The sequence below is a fragment of the Onychostoma macrolepis genome, chromosome 09, assembly GCF_012432095.1.
Source record: "Onychostoma macrolepis isolate SWU-2019 chromosome 09, ASM1243209v1, whole genome shotgun sequence".
Taxonomy (NCBI): domain Eukaryota; kingdom Metazoa; phylum Chordata; class Actinopteri; order Cypriniformes; family Cyprinidae; genus Onychostoma; species Onychostoma macrolepis.
This window is the reverse complement of record NC_081163.1, coordinates 24,892,471-24,909,810: the sequence shown is the minus strand read 5'-3', so window position 1 is coordinate 24,909,810 and position 17,340 is coordinate 24,892,471. Positions and strand designations below refer to the sequence as shown.

The 17,340-nt window shown below is 40.2% G+C and overlaps 1 protein-coding gene across 1 annotated transcript in view; it reads left to right on the top strand.

The window, feature by feature from the left end:
• mylka (myosin, light chain kinase a) overlaps positions 1–17,340 on the top strand; it is a 111,127-nt gene that overhangs the window by 86,569 nt on the left and 7,218 nt on the right. Inside the window, exons 20-27 of the mRNA XM_058786564.1 lie at positions 2,131–2,258; positions 3,355–3,508; positions 10,232–10,537; positions 10,719–10,751; positions 11,125–11,215; positions 11,462–11,665; positions 12,351–12,568; positions 12,697–12,820. Of these exons, the coding sequence (XP_058642547.1) occupies positions 2,131–2,258; positions 3,355–3,508; positions 10,232–10,537; positions 10,719–10,751; positions 11,125–11,215; positions 11,462–11,665; positions 12,351–12,568; positions 12,697–12,820 (1,258 nt within the window). The remainder of the gene's footprint in view (positions 1–2,130; positions 2,259–3,354; positions 3,509–10,231; positions 10,538–10,718; positions 10,752–11,124; positions 11,216–11,461; positions 11,666–12,350; positions 12,569–12,696; positions 12,821–17,340) is intronic.

Below are 17,340 nucleotides of genomic sequence, written 5' to 3'. Positions count from 1 at the left end.
AATACACTGCTTAAAGCATAATTGTTGAGAATGTGTTGTATTATTAGTTTACTAGCTATAAAAAAAAAAAAAACTTAAATTGTAATCATTCAAAAATGCGCAAGTGTTCAATAATTCAATGTATTTTAAAATACAGTTATTTATATTTTAATATTATATTATGCATATTATTTTACAAACAAATCTAAATTAACATATATAAAATATATATTTTTGCTGAGATTTGATGTTGTGACACAAATTTGCGCCGTGATTACGCAATGACATCATCGCGCAATGACATCACAACGTCGGCAACACTGGTTATCTATCATTGTGTGATGAGGGTACAGCGAGCCAGTTGCCAGGGCAGCGGCACAAGTGGGCTATTTTGAAAATACAGTTGCGGGAAAAATTACAGAGCCGTGGGTTGCGGTTTCTTGGGCTAACGTTACTTTTATAATGTACCACGGCCGCCCAAGGTGTATATAGACAAATAAAAATAAAAATAGATCCTTTTACTAATGTGTATTATACTTGGAATGTATACCTGGCAACTTAAGAACGGAGAGGCGGTTGTAACATCAAACAACGTGAGTTTCAGCCAGAACATACATGTTAAGGCTTTTACACAGAAATAAACATGACAACAGCCACTATAGATTATATAAGATAATAAACACATGATTACGGTAGGATATGTGTATGTGATTTTCTGGAGTGAATGTGTACATCTGAAATGCTAATTTGTGCAGCGATATAAAAGGCTATAAATAGCATATTTTAACAACAGTAAACGACCAAATTCCACATGTGATCGCAAAAGGAAGTTATTACAAACACTCGATGGTAGTTTGAAGTGAGTTTTGAGTAAAAGTGCACTATTAATCTCATAAATTGTTTTATGAAGCATGATGCTAATATTAGCTCTAATGCACCTGCAGAACAGGTCCAATTCTTCTTCATAATGCATTTTGTCATAATAAGGTGGCAAGAAATTGTTTTGTTGTATTTATTTAGAAATACTTTTGATAATAGTTGGGTAAATATATACTGGGATTGAAGTGATGTGGCTTGGTAAATGTTTTATTGCCAGTTTAAAGGTTGATAATGGCTGAATAAAAACAAAAGAATAATGATAAAAGAATAATAAGGATTATGTCTCATACCTGGCGGAAGTGTGAAAGGTCCTGTTTCTTTAAACTAGTTTGTCATGCATTTCTTTATTTCAACACATTTACAGGTAAATCCTAGTATTTTAAATTTGTGATTAATCATGACTTATCACAGTCCATGACTGTGATTAACACGACTAAATTTTTTAATCGATTGACACAGCACTAGTTTTTAGAAAACATGACTCAATATCTAAAGTAATTTTGCTTCTCAAATAACATATTCAAGATTCAAGAATGTTCAGGTATTTATACTAAAACAACAAGACAAAAATACCAAGTATGAACATAATTTGTGCAGTGTTTACCAAGTTACTGAGTTACTGACAAAGATTGATTAGAATTGCAGAAGTTCCTCTATCAAAATGATTTAGATTGTGCATCTATAAGAAGCATGTTTATGGCAAATTACAGATGTTATTACATTTTACATTACATTACATATAAGATTTTATCCTGGAACAGTTTTAGCATTTAAGACAAAAATACCAAGTATGAACATAATTTTTGCAGTGTTTACCAAGTTACTGAGTTACTGACAAAGATTGATTAGAATTGCAATGTATGAGCAGAAGTTCCTCCATCAAAATTATGATTTAGATTGTGCATCTATAGTAAGAAGCATGTTTATGGCAAATTACAGATGTTATTACATTTTACATTACATTACATATAAGATTTTTTCCTGGAACAGTTTTAGCATTTAAGTATTTTTAGCATTTAGTTTCCCAAAAGTTGTTGTGTATACAAGTCATTTAAAATTTCAAGAACATGTGATTTGATGTGTTTCATGATGAGGAGCACAGGTAATCTACTCATACAGTAGCAGCACATACTTTAAATCACACTTTCATATTTTCTACACAGTCTGCTGTGCAGTTGTTCAATACATTTCTAACTGCTGTGCAAGCAAATGGATCTTCATCAAACATAAACAGAGCCCAAGCTGTCTGTATAACTGGACTGTGTGTGTCAGGTGCTCCTCCTCAGATCCTGCAGTTTCCTGACGATATGAAGATCCTGGCAGGTCAGGAGGTCAGTCTGCTGTGTAAGTTCACCGGAGCTCTGCCCATCAGCTGCACCTGGCTGAAGTTCCGCAAACCAGTAAGAGTCCTTTCACCTTTTAACATGTGCAGAAACCCTGACCGAGAGAGAAACACTGCTGAATGTTCATACTTAAACATGCAGATTCACATTAATTCACTCACCAGTCCCCTTTAAATGCTTTCAACATTAAGTTGTTTCTGTTATTTAAAATAACAGACTTTAGACTGGGAGTGGCAGTGATGTCTAGGTAGGCAGCTCACAGATTTTCAGAATCAGCCATCATCTTTAATGAACAAACACTGCAAGATGGCATATCACTCTGTACACATGGCTCAGACAACAAAATGTTAGTTGTAAACGTCTTTATTACTCTCAATTTTTTTTTTTTTTTTTCAGTTAGTTGACTTTCCAATTAAAACTGAACATTCAACCCTCAGGTTGTATTCAAATCCCTATAACACTTGTGGTGTTCCCAGTCAAAAATGACTGGGGCACAAATAATTGCCTATAAATCTCGTTATGCATTATCAACTAATATTGGTATAAATCTTTTTGTCAGCTTGTTTTCTTTCAATTAGGACTGGTTTTGTGTTCATTTTTGGAACTGATTTATAGTAGGCCTCAATAATCTGATTTTACGTACCTCAGTCTTTGAGTGAAAAAAGCATTATTTGTGGATAATTTTGTCAATATTAAAATATGAAAAGAAACAAAAAATTCACTGTTTATCACACTAGCATGCTCTAATGTTTAACCAAGAAATTTGTCTCGAAACACTTTTATTTTGTATAAAATTTAAAAAAATCACACTTGTGGTGTTTTCGGTCAAAAATGACCGGCCTACAAAAAATAGCTTATAAATCTCTTATGCAATATTATCAACTAATATTGGTATCAATCCTTTCGTCAGCTTGTTTTCTTTCAATTAGGACTGGTTTTGTGTTTATTTTTGGAACTGATTCATTGTAGGCCCCATTCATCTGATTTTACATCAATTTTTGAGTGAAAAAAATGTTATTTGTGGATAATGTTGTCAATATTAAATACAATTTGCACTGTTTATCACACTAGAATGCTCTAATGTTTAAAGTAGCCTTAGTCTGCAACTGGCACCCGTGTTTGTGTTGTTTATGCACATCCTTTGCTCCTTCAGATTCAGGAAGGTCAGGACATCTCGGTATTGAGCACAGACAGCAGCAGTCAGCTGACCATCACAGAAGGACAGCAGGAGCACTGCGGCTGCTACACCATCGAGCTCAAGAACAGCTGCGGCGTGAGACAGGCTGCCCTCAACCTCACTATAGTCGGTAAGTCTGGACGCCAGTGAACACTGGGCAGGGGCGTAGAATTAAGGGGGGATGCTATAGGGACAAGTCCCTACCAATATCCAGTGACTATCAAACTGTCCTTAGCAATAATTTTGATCAAGCAATTAAATATATGTATATGTTTTTGTAATTTCGGACGCATACATCTGAAACCATACCATTTATATCACCAAAGAAGTTAAAGTAATTACGAAAACTGCCCACTTTCAAGGACGCACATTTAATACATGGGCGGAGTAAGAATGCAAGGTAGTTGCACAACGGAGGAGAAACGCAGCGTAGCGTTCAGAACAACTCACAGGTATTGCACCCAGTTCAAAACAGCAGTCCAAAACAGTTCAAATAAAAGCTCACTTAAGGAATTAACAAAGTTGCATCTATGAAATATGGTGTTTGTCAAAACAGAGCAAATGGAAAGAGAAAGTGCGATCTATTAGCTCTCTAGGCTATATAAAGCATACGAACAGAAATACATATGTTACTTTTGGGTTACTTTTTCTCATCTGGATGTTTTTTAATATAAAAAGTCATTTTTGGGGCGCATATGTCAAAGCCCTTTCACACCAAAAGTGAAATAAATAAGCCTCAGGCTGAAGGAAATTATTGCAGGTTTGCGTCATATTCTGAGTTTGCATTTCAGTTTTTAGTCATTTCTAGGAATACTAAATTTGTCTTTGTGAAGGTGAGATGAGTAATTGCATGTTCATATTTAGAACTACCATAACCATTGTGTTCACACATTGCACACAACGCCTCTGCAATTACTGCAGATTTTTCTCAACATGGGAATAGGAGAGCTGTTAGACCATTAATGGGAAAACAAAGTACTGTAACTGGTGTTACTTATTTGAAAAAGTAACTCAGATATTTTACTGTAAATTAAAAAATAATGAGTTACTTTACTAGTTACTTGAAAAAAGTAACCTGATTATGTAACTCAAGTTACTTGTAATGCGTTACCCCATCACTGATGATTTTATGGTAAATAACATAACAGCCTCCTGAGTAGTGATGGGAATAACGGCGTTATAAATAAACGGCGTTACTAACGGCGTTATTTTTTTCAGTAACGAGTAATCAAACGAATTACTGTTTCCCCCGTTACAACGCGTTACCGTTACTGACAATAAAATGTGGCGTTACTATATTATATTATTAGAATTTAATTTTTCAGTTCATCTGAATGGATGCGCAGTGTAGCTGTATTTGACGTACCATAAACTGTAGTGTGAAGGCGCACGACTCGCTGTCACTTTCTCTCGCATACACGCACGCAAAGAAAGATACAGAGCAAGAGAGTGTTTCATAACATGCAGAATTGACGCGCTACATGTAAACGATATTCTTTGTTGTATTTTCCTGTCAAAATAACGGAGTTCCTTTGGAATTCTTCAGCTTTTAAGAACTGCCGGTTTCTCTGGTAGTGGGCGGAACTAATGCGCAAACGACAATCTCATTGGCTGGCGCTCACCTATTATCGTCCCTGTTTTGATTTCAACAAATCAATTCGAGCGAACGCAGACAACGTGATTAATATTCATGAACCCAGCAGCTCATTAATCCTTAGTGCGTTTTATATTGATGACAAATATGCATTCATACTTGGTTATTCTAATTACTAAAGTTCTATCATCATATAATATATAATTATCATAATATTATATTATAATGCTTGACTGACTGATACTAAGTGTCAGTAGATAAATAGTGTAGATTAATGTACAATGTTTTATAATAATAATTTATTCTTTTTAGTGTCCATTTCATTAATTTAACATATTCAATATTGGGGGCATCCAAAGTTATTTGACATTTGAACATTTTTTTTAAAAGTAACGCAATAGTTACTTTCCCTGGTAATTAGTTACTTTTATAATGATGTAACTCAGTCACTAACTCAGTTACTATTTGTGAGAAGTAACTAGTAACTATAACTAATTACTTTTTTAAAGTAACGTGCCCAACACTGCTCCTGAGTCACCGTGGACAGTCTTTAACTTTAACTTAATGTTGTTCAACTGAACGTACAAATCAAACTGTTAGCTGAAATATCCACAAAATGTGGTTATTTTATGTCCCCACCAGTGTCAAAAGCAAACCTACACACTTAACACTGGGACATCTGGCCATATGCATATGGGAGTCATTACATATGGGAGTTTCACAACATTTGATAAAGAACAAAAATGTACTTTCGTATACCACCTAAATTAAGGAGGTGTTCACACAGGTCGGGTTACTGCGTGTCCAGCATGTTTGCAAACAATTGAAAAACATTGTATTTGTAAACAAGAATGAGTTCAAGATGAGATTTGTTCGAAAACCAGAGGGAGGGAGATTTTAATGATAATTTCAGCATATTTTAATGTAGAAATACAATGCAATTCATATAAAATGAACAGTAAACTGAATTAAATAAATTACATGAATTTTTAACTGATTGCCTATACATTAATTTAAACTATGGTAACACTTTATTTTAAGGGGTCCATAATACAGAGTAATTACCTAATTAAGTACTTAGTAGTAGCCATTGTACTTGCATGAAACAAAATGTACTTACCATGTGACTAAGATATGGAATAGCCTGTACTTACATTTTGTAATTATGTGTTGCAGACTTAAACATTGTAATTATAAATGTACGTACACAGACAAAAGCTACTTAAAATAAAGTGTATCAAGATTGTACTTAAGTGTACTTAATGTATACACAGCTAAAATATATGTAATACATTTCTAATATACTGTACACCTTATCCAGCTGCACCTTAGTTTGATTTAACCCACCAGTACACAGCTAAAATATATGTAATACATTTCTAATTTCATTACAATTGCATAATATTACACAAACATAAGCTACTTAGAATAAAGTGTATCAAGATTGTACTTAAGTGTACTTCATGTCTATACTGTACACCTTATCCAGCTGCACCTTAGTTTGATTTAACCCACCAGTACACAGCTTAAATACATGTAATACCTTTCTAAATACATTACAATGACAGAATATTACACAGGCATAAGCTACTTAAAATAAAGTGTATCAAGATTGTACTTAAGTGTACAAGTAGCTGTGTAACAGACTCGGTCTGTTACATATGTATAACAGTAGCTGCCTATGACATCTACAGTACATAATTACAAACTTTAATTACACGCTGTTCTATAACTTAGTTACATGGTAATTACATTTTGTTTCATGTAAGTACAACGGTTAGTACTAAGTACTTAATTAGATAATTACTCTTACCTTAAAATAAAGTGTTACCTAAACTATTTACAGGCCCCATGAGGCATTAAGTTAAGCTGTTGATTTAAACACATTTCAGCGATCTATCCCTACAAATTTGTACAGTATTCCATCATGCCATGCACATTTTACAAGGCTGCTTGCAGTGGTGGACAGTATAAATTAGCACAGATATCCTAATAAAATATTACTCCATTAAAATTGTAAGTGCTCATTTTCATTTTTTTCTTGATTAAACTATGGAGCAAATTGTGTGACAAAATTAGAAACAAATCCAGCGTTTTGCAAATAAACACAATCTGCTTTGCAAAGAAAAACTCGACTTTCAAACAAACGCAAAGTGATTTGCAAATACAAAACTCTATTTGAGAGAAAATGCAGAGGTATGGACAAATATATGTAATGTGTGTTACAACTGTGAGACTCATTTGCCTTTTTATGAGGAAACTTGGCTTGATTTTCTCACGCGTGCGGGCAGATTTTCTCACAAATGAAACTGAGCAACTTTCTTTTCCAAAAACAGCAGATGGCGCTGTCGGTCAATTTACACTAGTCTCCCGAGACCTGAAACACCTCTTTACCTTTTCAGACCAATATGAGTGGGGAACAGGTGAGTTTCTGTCTTACTATCTCTATAATTAACCATTTAGATGTTTTCACAAAGCGACCCCACTGCAGTGTCAGTGAAATTCACAACACGTGCTGTAAAGTTGTTAACATGATTGATTAGTTCAAAAATCAGTAGTGACATGGTTAAACATTTAACTAGGCAGTCCATCCTCCGTACCTCTTATCCTCTGTTGGATCGCGGGATATAGAATATACATATATATTGATACAATTGTTCAACATTCAAAACAATGCAGGGGTATAACAATATATCGTGTCACAGTATATTGTAATACTAAAATGCAAATGTATTGTGGATAGCGAAAATATTGTGTACCAAAAATGAAAGCGTTTTGAATTTTATTTTTACGTTAGGTCAAGTAAGATTTATTGTCATTCTGCTATATATGTTGAGACATAGCCTACAGTGGAGAGAAATGTTGTAGGCTACCTCTGCAGTAAAAGTTTAAACAAGTATAAAACTACACATAGACAACGTACTGAAAGGAGTAGGCTAATCTAATTATACAAATAGGCTACTATAATCAAACTAGTTTAAGTTCAGATGAGCTTTATTGTGATTCAGCTATATAAATGTACCAAAATATAATCTAAACATTAATATCCCTTATGAAAATGAACCATGATTTTACTAAATAAATACCATGGTATTTGTAGTAAAGCTGCCTATATACAAATGGTAACCTGCAAAAAAAAAAAACATGGTTACCACACTTTTACTATAGTAAAACTAACTTTAATTTTCATAAGGGATATCATTGTTTATTATCATATTTATGTTTATTTACATTTACCAGATGCTTTTATCCAAAGCGACTTACAGTGCATTCAGGTTATACATTTTTGTTTTATCAGTATGTGTGTTCCCTGGGAATTTAACCTACAACCTTTTGCGCTGCTAATGCAATGCTCTACCACTGAGCCACAGGAACTATGCTATATATATATAGCATAGTAATATACATGCCTTGTACAACATTTAAAACTAAAAATGGCCTGTAAGGAGATATTTCATATTTCAAGCAATATACCGGCAGATTTTAGTCTGACAATAGCCTGTTTGGAAAAATCCAACTAAAAATATGTAGCTTTTTATATATGAGCAAGCAACATTTTAACTCATGAAGTTAAGAATAAAAGGCTACTGTCAGGAATTATATTAGTGGCTCTTTAAAATGCAAACGTTCGTCATCTGAGTCACTCCTAGAAGAGTCCTCGCTGTCCAGAGTGTGTCTTCACCCGTGTAGCACGCTGTTTATTAAACCACTGTTTATTAAAATGCTGAATTTAGAATTATATCAGCGTGAAGTTGATCCTTCTCCCCAATTCACAGGACAAGAGTGACACCAGACGAGAAATATTCATCATTTTGCTTAGCTAAAAAATACATAATTATTTTAGACACAAATGATTGCACAGTGTTACATCATTTTAAAAGTTTTAGATAGGCCTGTTGTACTAAATAATGTGATTTGTTTTCATTTCTTTTATTAATAATTAATGACCTCTTGGGTGATATTACTATATCTGATAGTAAATTAAATGGTCTAAGCTTTCATTTTTGGTACACAATATTATCGCTATCCATTATACATTTGCATTTTAGTATTACAATATATTGTGACACGATATATTGTTATACCCCTGCATTGTTTTGAATGTTGAACAATTGTATCAATATATATGTGACCCTGGACCACAAAACCAGTCATAAGTAGCAGCGGGTATATTTGTAGCAATAGCCAAAAATACACTATATGGGTCAAAATTATAGATTTTACTTTTATGCCAAAAATCATTAGTATATTAAGTAAAGATCATGTTCCATGAAGATATTTTGTAAATTTACTACTGTAAATATATCAAAATATCGTTTTTTATTAGTAATATGCATTGCTAAGAATTAATTTGGACAATTTTAAAGGCGAGTTTCTCAATATTTAGATTTTTTTGCACCCTCAGATTCCAGATTTTCAAATAGTTGTATCTCGGCCAAATATTGTCCGATCCTAACAAACCATACATCAATGGAAAGCTTATTTATTCAGCTTTCAGATGCACGAATCTCAATTTCGAAAAAAATTGACACTTAAGACTGGTTTTGTGGTCCAGGGTCACATGTATGTTCTATATCCCGCGATCCAACATAGGATAAGAGGTACGGAGAATGGATCAGTTTTTATAGGGAAAGACTGCCTACTTAAATATTTAGCCATGTCACTACTGATTGTAGGGTCGCTTTGTGAAAACATCTAAATGGTTTATTATAGAGATAGTAAGACAGAAACAGTAAGTATAACATTTAATGTATTGCTTTAATATAATGAAATATCATCAATTTAGTTTACTGATAATTCAAGTTTGCAAACAATTGAAAAAAAATAACTAAATTTAAACAGGAAAAACTAAATTTGGGTAAATATTTCATGACAAATTGTATTTAAAAAAAATTACAGATTTTGACTGATTTACAGATTCACATTAAGAAAGAATGCGTTAACAGGAATACTATACAAACATGCTAGTTTTACCATAATATTAACCCAGTTACTTACTTTTGCACTCTGACAATTCTGTAATGCATTTTTATTTTTTAAATGCCAGTAGAAATACCCCCATCTCCCACACCTTCATTCATCACCTTTCCCCCTAACCTGTTCAGAATTCTTAAAATAGACTATTTCCTCTGTTACATCCACACAATGCCGGTGCTGAAATGCTGGCTGCCAAGCAGTGCACATGTACGTGATTTGACTACTTTTGTAAATTTTAGGACACAATGTCTCACAATCTAGCTTTTGTCTTGGTCTTTGCAGATAAGCCCGACCCTCCTGCCCGTGTCCCGGCAGCCTCAGACATCCGTAAGTCCAGCCTCACACTGTCCTGGTATGGACCGACATACGACGGCGGCAGCGCCGTCCAGTCCTACAACCTGGAGATGTGGAACTCTGTGGACATGAAGTGGATAGATCTGGCGTCCTGTAACAGCACCTCTTATAACGTGCAGAATCTGCTTTCAGACAGGCAGTATAAGTTTCGAGTGAGAGCAGTGAATATTTATGGTGTGGGAGAGCCCAGTGCTGAGTCTGAGCCCGTGCAGGTGGGGCTGGAGGCCGACGAGGGTGAGTGCCACCTAGTGGATTTAAAGAGTATTACAGGAGTCACAAAGAACGGATTACCATCTTAACTTTGGTTATTTCAGTTAAAAAAAAAAAAAAAGATTAATAAATAAAATAAAGTAAAATATAAAATTAATATAAAAAAAATAGAATATGCTGTAATAACATTCTCTTGCTTTTACAGAAAATAAAGATGAAGCTGAACCCTCAGATGATGGTATGTCATGTGAAATTTAAGCTTTGAAATCATAAGTGTCAGGTTTCTGTGCTCTCTTTTCTGTTTTCCCCCTTTCATTTAGAGGAGATGATGAGGTTGTACATGTAACCAAACGTGTCACATAGAAGTTTTTTTCTTTTAGTTTCCAAATACATTTTAATGTCAGTCTCATGTTAGTAATCAGAGACAAAGTGGTCATAAAACGCACATGCTTCTTAGTTTTTTTGCTGTTAGAATGTGATATTTCATTCTGAATTATTACAGGAAGGTTTTTCAAAACCCTTATCCACTGAGGAAAATAAGAGTTAAATATTGCAGTTTGACTGATTACAGACTATCCAGAATGATAGGGATCCATTCCCTCTCTTTTCAGAATCAGAGAAGGAACCAGATTACAGAAATGTGACGATCAAGACAGACATGAAGGTGAAGGATCTGTATGATGTGGAAGACAGACTGGGCACGTGAGTATGACAGCAGATCAATAAAATAGCATACATTATTTGATATTACCTTATACCATAAAGGAAACAGTAATAACATTCTGCTGGCATCCTTCTACTTTTCGGTTGTCCTATAATCTGTCTAATAAAATGCAAAATAGATGTAAGTTTATTAAACACATTCCAAAAAAAAAAAAAAAAACTGGATCTGAAAGTTTGCTTTTTTTCAATCTTATTTCTTTCTTTCTTTTTTCTTTTTTTTTTTAGAGGGAAATTCGGGACTGTTTTCAAACTGATAGAAAAGTCCACAAAAAAGGCGTGGGCTGGGAAATTCATAAAAGTGTATTCTGCCAAAGAAAAAGACAATGTCAGACAGGAAATTGCAATCATGAATGACCTGCATCACCCAAAGCTTGTGCAGTGTATCGACGCTTTTGAGGGAAAGAGTGACATTGTAATGGTGCTGGAAATGTAAGTGTATATGTGTTTAATGAGCTTTAATCTTAGATTAGTGAATGTAAATTGACTGTTTTCTTGTTCTTTGGCTTTATCAAGCTCATATCAAGCCTGTAATCAACTCACAGCAGCTCAGAAAAAGAATGTTATTATTTTAGTGTTATAGTGATTGAAGTATTAGTATTATTGTGTTTGTTTTCAAATACACATTTTTATACACTTACAGTATTTATATAACACAAATGTTTTAATAGAAATTACTAATTGTCAAGTAACAGTATGTCAGCCTGTTATGCAAAACATTGTTTTAATTCCAATATGCCCAAAATGTGTCACTTTTAGTGGACATTTGTTTAGATAAAGAAGTGATTAAGTGTATTGATACCTGCAGATCGTTAACTATTAGAGCACACCATCCTCATACTAAAAAAAAAGCTTTCTGTTTTTATCACTAAAATAAGAATTTGCTCTACATGTTCATTTTAGTCACTACAAAGCACATCATGCCATTTCGATTCCTGAACTTCCTAGGATGAATTGAAGGCAAGAAATCCCAGAGAATTTCTAAATAAAGCCAAATAGCATATGAATTGAGCTATTACAAGGATAATTACATTCCTGTTTGAGGTTGTCAGTATTTCACAGTACATACGGTATGTGAATGTGTCTGGTGTATTGGCTGAACGCTGGTGTTCTTCAGGATCTCTGGAGGGGAGCTGTTTGAGAGGATCATAGACGAGGACTTTGAGCTGACGGAGAGAGAGGTGATCAAATACATGCTTCAGATTGTGGATGGAGTAAATTTTATCCATAAGAAAGGCATCGTCCACCTGGATCTCAAACCTGAGAACATCATGTGCGTTAATAAGACCGGCAGCAAAATCAAACTTATTGACTTTGGACTGGCACGCAGACTGGGTCAGTAGAAAACCCTCCCACTGTGTTTTTAACATTTTGAAAATGTGACTGAAATTCTAACATCATGTATAGTTTTAAAATGGAATTATGGAATTGTGGATTGTTTTGTGTGCTTTGTATGGCTGTAGAGAATGCTGGCTCTCTGAAAGTCCTGTTTGGCACCCCAGAGTTTGTGGCTCCAGAGGTGATTAATTATGAGGCTATCAGTTACGCGACAGACATGTGGAGTATTGGAGTCATCTGCTACATCCTGTGAGTACACAACCATTGTAAAGAGAAATTACCATTATGACCAGTACCCAGACCCTCATGAAATCTGCAGACTTTGTCCCATTTTCTATGCAATTCAACTTTATTCAATTTTTCGTGCTGATGTTGGGGTAAAATCTGCAGAATTATGTGGAATAAATGTATACATGAGCTGAGAGTACTACAGTCCTATTGGTAACTGGTAACTGTTTTCAGACATTTAATTGCATATTATTTGCAAAGATTATAAATTAAAAAGTAATATTGTTTAAATTTATGCAAAATGCAATTAGCTGAACCTTAGAATATTGACCCGGCCGCTCAGCGGTGGTACAGCAAACTGTGGCGACGGGACGTGACGTCTCCGTTCCCTTCTTCAGGGAACGAGGGTTACATACGTAACCGAGACGTTCCCTTTCAGTCGGTCACTCCGAGTCACGTCGGATGACCGACGAATTGGGATCCCTACCAAAACGCCACAGGAGCTGCCCCTTCCAGTGCCCTGTGTAGACCTATTGATCCTTCCTATAAGGCAGACGATAGGACCGGGCTCTACACAGAGAAGGTCAACTACTGTTGTTCCTTGGACAACCCAGACAGTAGGACTTGGAAACACTGGGAAGCATGCCCTTCCGTTTGGAAGAGGCACACTGCGGAGTCACCTCCTCCCAGAGGGGTTAAGTGGCATTTAGACATGTGAAGTAACCCCGTGAGGGCCCTATTGCACATGGAAGTCTCTGAGATGGCACAGGCTGCATCACTAGAGATGGCAGAACGTGGTCTGCCAGGGGAAACATGGCTCTAATAAGCATACCGTGGAATACACATATGGGATCCCGGCAGGGTCTCTCATATGGGCACTAGCCTCACATCAGATTTCAAGAATTCATTGGCTGAAAGGCCTGGCGCCGACGCCCGCCACGTCCGGACGCCGGAGTGCTGGAGGACTCGACAGGGTTTGCCTGGTTAAGGAACTCTCTGGAGAATTAGGCGAAGAACGCCGCAAGCCGACTCTGAGCCGGGCCTCTCAATGCCACTACCCGTTTGAGGTGAGAACACAGGAGGAAACCGGTTCGACACGCAGGCTATAAACCTAGCGAACGTGTTAGAGTCGCCCAACCCGCAGCTCTACAGATGTCTGCTAGCGAGGCACCACGAGCCAGCGCCCAGGACGATGCGACACCCCTAGTGGAGTGAGCACGCAACCTGAGCGGGTAGGGCACACCTTGTGCTTCATAGGCCAAGATGATGGCATCCACTATCCAGTGGGCCATCCTCTGCTTGGAGACAGCCTTCCCTTCTGCTGTCCTCCGTAACAGACAAAGAGCTGTTCTGAGGTCCTGAAGCTCTGAGTTCTATCCACGTACTGTCGCAGTGCGCGTACAGGACAGAGCAAAGCTAGGGCTGGGTCTGCCTCCTCCAGGGGCAGCGCTTGCAGGTTCACTACCTGGTCCCTGAAGGAGTGGTAGGAACCTTGGGCACATAGCCGGGCCGGGGCCTCAGTGTTGCACTGGAGTCAGCCGGCCCAAACTCAAGGCACGATTCGTCGACCGAAAATGCCTGCAGGTCCCCCACCCTCTTGATCGAGGCCAACGCAGTCAGGAGCAGGGTTTTCATAGAGAGAAACTTCAACTCAACTGACTGCAAAGGCTTGAAGGGGGCAGTTTGTCTTAGCACCAATGCCAAATCCCAAGAGGGTAGGGAGGGAGGCCTAGGCGGGTTTAACCTCCTGGCCCCCTAAGAAACCTGATAACCAGATCGTGCTTCCCCACCGACCTCCCTCTACGGGTCGTGGTGAGCGGAAATAGCAGCAACATAAACCTTAAGGGTGGAGGGGACAACCCACGCCCAACCCTTGTTGCAAAAAGGAAAGCACGGCTCTGATCGAACATCTCCGGGGTCCTCACGGTGAGAGGAACACCATTCGACGAACAGGTTCCACTTCAGCGCATAGGCCCGTCTTGTGGGCGGTGCTCGTGCTGAAGCAATAGTGAGAGCTACCTCCTGGGGCAGATCACCTAGAACCTCCACCGTCCCGTCCAGGGACCACACATGGAGTTTCCACAGGTCTGGACGCGGGTGCCAGAGGGTGCCCGTCTCTGAGAAAGCAGATCCTTCCTCAGAGGAATCGGCCAGGAGGGGCTGTCGCGAGGAGCATGAGTTCGGGAACCAGGTCCTGTTGGGCCAATATGGAGCCACTAACAAGACCTGCTCCTCGTCCTCCCTGATCTTGCACAGTGTCTGTGCTAGCAGGCTCACTGGGGGGAACGCATATTTGCGCAGGCCCAGGGGCCAGCTGTGTGCCAGTGCATCCGTGCCGAGCGTTGCCTCGGACAGGGAATAGAACCACTGGCAGTGGGTGGTTTCTGGAGACGCGAACAGGTCTACCTGAGCAACTCCAAACCGACTCCAAATCAGCTGGACCGCCTGGGGATGGAGTCTCCACTCCCAGGAAGTGCCGCTCGAGACAGCTCGTCGGCCGCCTGATTGAACACTCCTGGGATGTGGATGGCACGAAGGGACCTCAGATGCTTCTGACTCCAGAGGAGGAGGTGGCGGGCGAGTTGCGACATGCGACGGGAGCGTAAACCGCCTTGCCGGTTGATATACGCAACGGTCGCAGTGTTGTCCGTACGGACCAGAACGTCCTCGCCCCGAAGGCGCCCTCTGAGGCGGCTCAAGGCAAGGCGTACTGCCAGCAACTCGAGGCAATTGATATGCCAACGCAGTTGGGGACCCGTCCACACCCCTGACACTGCGTGCCCGTTATGCGTGGCTCCCCAGCCGGTGGCCGAGGCATCCGTGAATACCACAGCATGCCTGGATACCTGCTCCAGGGGCACTCCTGCCCGAAGGAACGAGGGATCTGTCCATGGGCTGAAGGTTCTGCGGCAGGCCGGTGTAATCTGAACCCGGTGAGTACCGCATTTCCACGCCCACCTCGGGACTCGGCCATGGAGCCAGTGCTGAAGCGGTCTCATATGGAGCAGACCGAGCGGAACTATCGCCGCAGCTGCAGCCATATGCCCCAGGAGCCTCTGAAAGAGTTTCAGTGGGACCGCCGTCCTGCCTGATAAAGTCTTGAGGCAGTTCAGCACCGACTGAGCACGTTCCTGGGTGAGGCGTGCTGTCTGGTTGACCGAATCCAACTCCATGCCGAGAAAAGAGATACTCTGCGTTGGCACGAAGTTTGCTCTTTTCCCAGTTGACCGAAGACCCAACTGGCTGAGGTGCCTGAGCACCAGGTCCCTGTGCGCACAACTGCTCTCGAGACTGTGCAAGTATGAGCCAGTCATCGAGGTAGTTGAGAATCGCACACCCGTTCTCTCAGGGAACAAGGGCCGCCTCTGCGACCTTGGTGAAGACGCGAGGCGAAAGGGACAGCCCGAAGGGCAGGACCTTGTACTGATACGCCCGACCCTCGAACGCAAATCGCAGGAATGGCCTGTGTCGCGGGAGAATCGAGACATGAAAGTACACGTCCTTCAGGTCGATCGCTGCAAACCAATCTAGGGGACGGACGCACCCAAAGATGCGTTTCTGCGTCAACATCTTGAACGGCATCTTGTGAAGTGCACGGTTCAAAACTCGCAGATCCAAGATCGGTCGTAACCCACCGCTTTTCTTGGGCACAATGAAGTAAGGGCTGTAAAACCCCGACCTCATATCGGCTGAAGGGACCGGCTCTATCGCGTCCTTCGCCAGCAGGACTGCAATTTACGCACGCAAGACAGGGGCATCGACGGCCTTGACTGAAGTGAACCGGATGCCCCCGAACCTGGGGGGACGCCGGGCGAACTGAATCGCGTAGCCGAGTCTGATGGTCCGCAGGAGCCACCGAGACGGACTGGGGAGCGCTATCCAGGCTCCGAGAGACCGTGCCAGCGGAACCAACGAGGCCACCGACATACCCGCGGTGGGGCAGCGAGGTGGAACACAGGGACCCGGCCCGGAGCCTGTGACGGCTTGGCCTGTGATGGCAGGGGGCGGGGTCTGGGTGTGCAGTGTAACACTCACCTGATTCCTCCTCGTGAGGGAGGAAACACAGGAACCCGGCTTGAGGCTTGTGACAGCCTGGCGTGTGACGACTTGAAGCGGGGACTCGAGTGCTACCGCCCTTACCTGGTTCCACAAATGGGCAGGAGGGGTGCTCTTGGGCAACCCACTGCTGCCCGCTGGCGAGAGAGGAGAAGGGAAGTGTTCCCGTGATGCACGGTTCACCACTCTCCTCCTCTTGAGACCCAGAGATTGAGAAAACTGCTCTTTTACTGATGTTTTGGGTACCGCTGGCTGCTGGGCCAGCGGCGGAACAAAAACAAAACGAAACAAAAGATTCTCCGCCCGGCCCTCCTCCGGGGGAGGGAGTGGTGCGGTCACCATCTCCCGACAAGCAGTCTCCACCATCTCCGGGTCGCCCGTCTCAGGGCCTCTTGCACTTGCGCTTGCCGCCAGGTTTGGCGGGGGCCTGGACGGGCTGGGCGTCCTGCCTGCGACCGGCTCCACGACGCTGCCTGGTGGAAGGC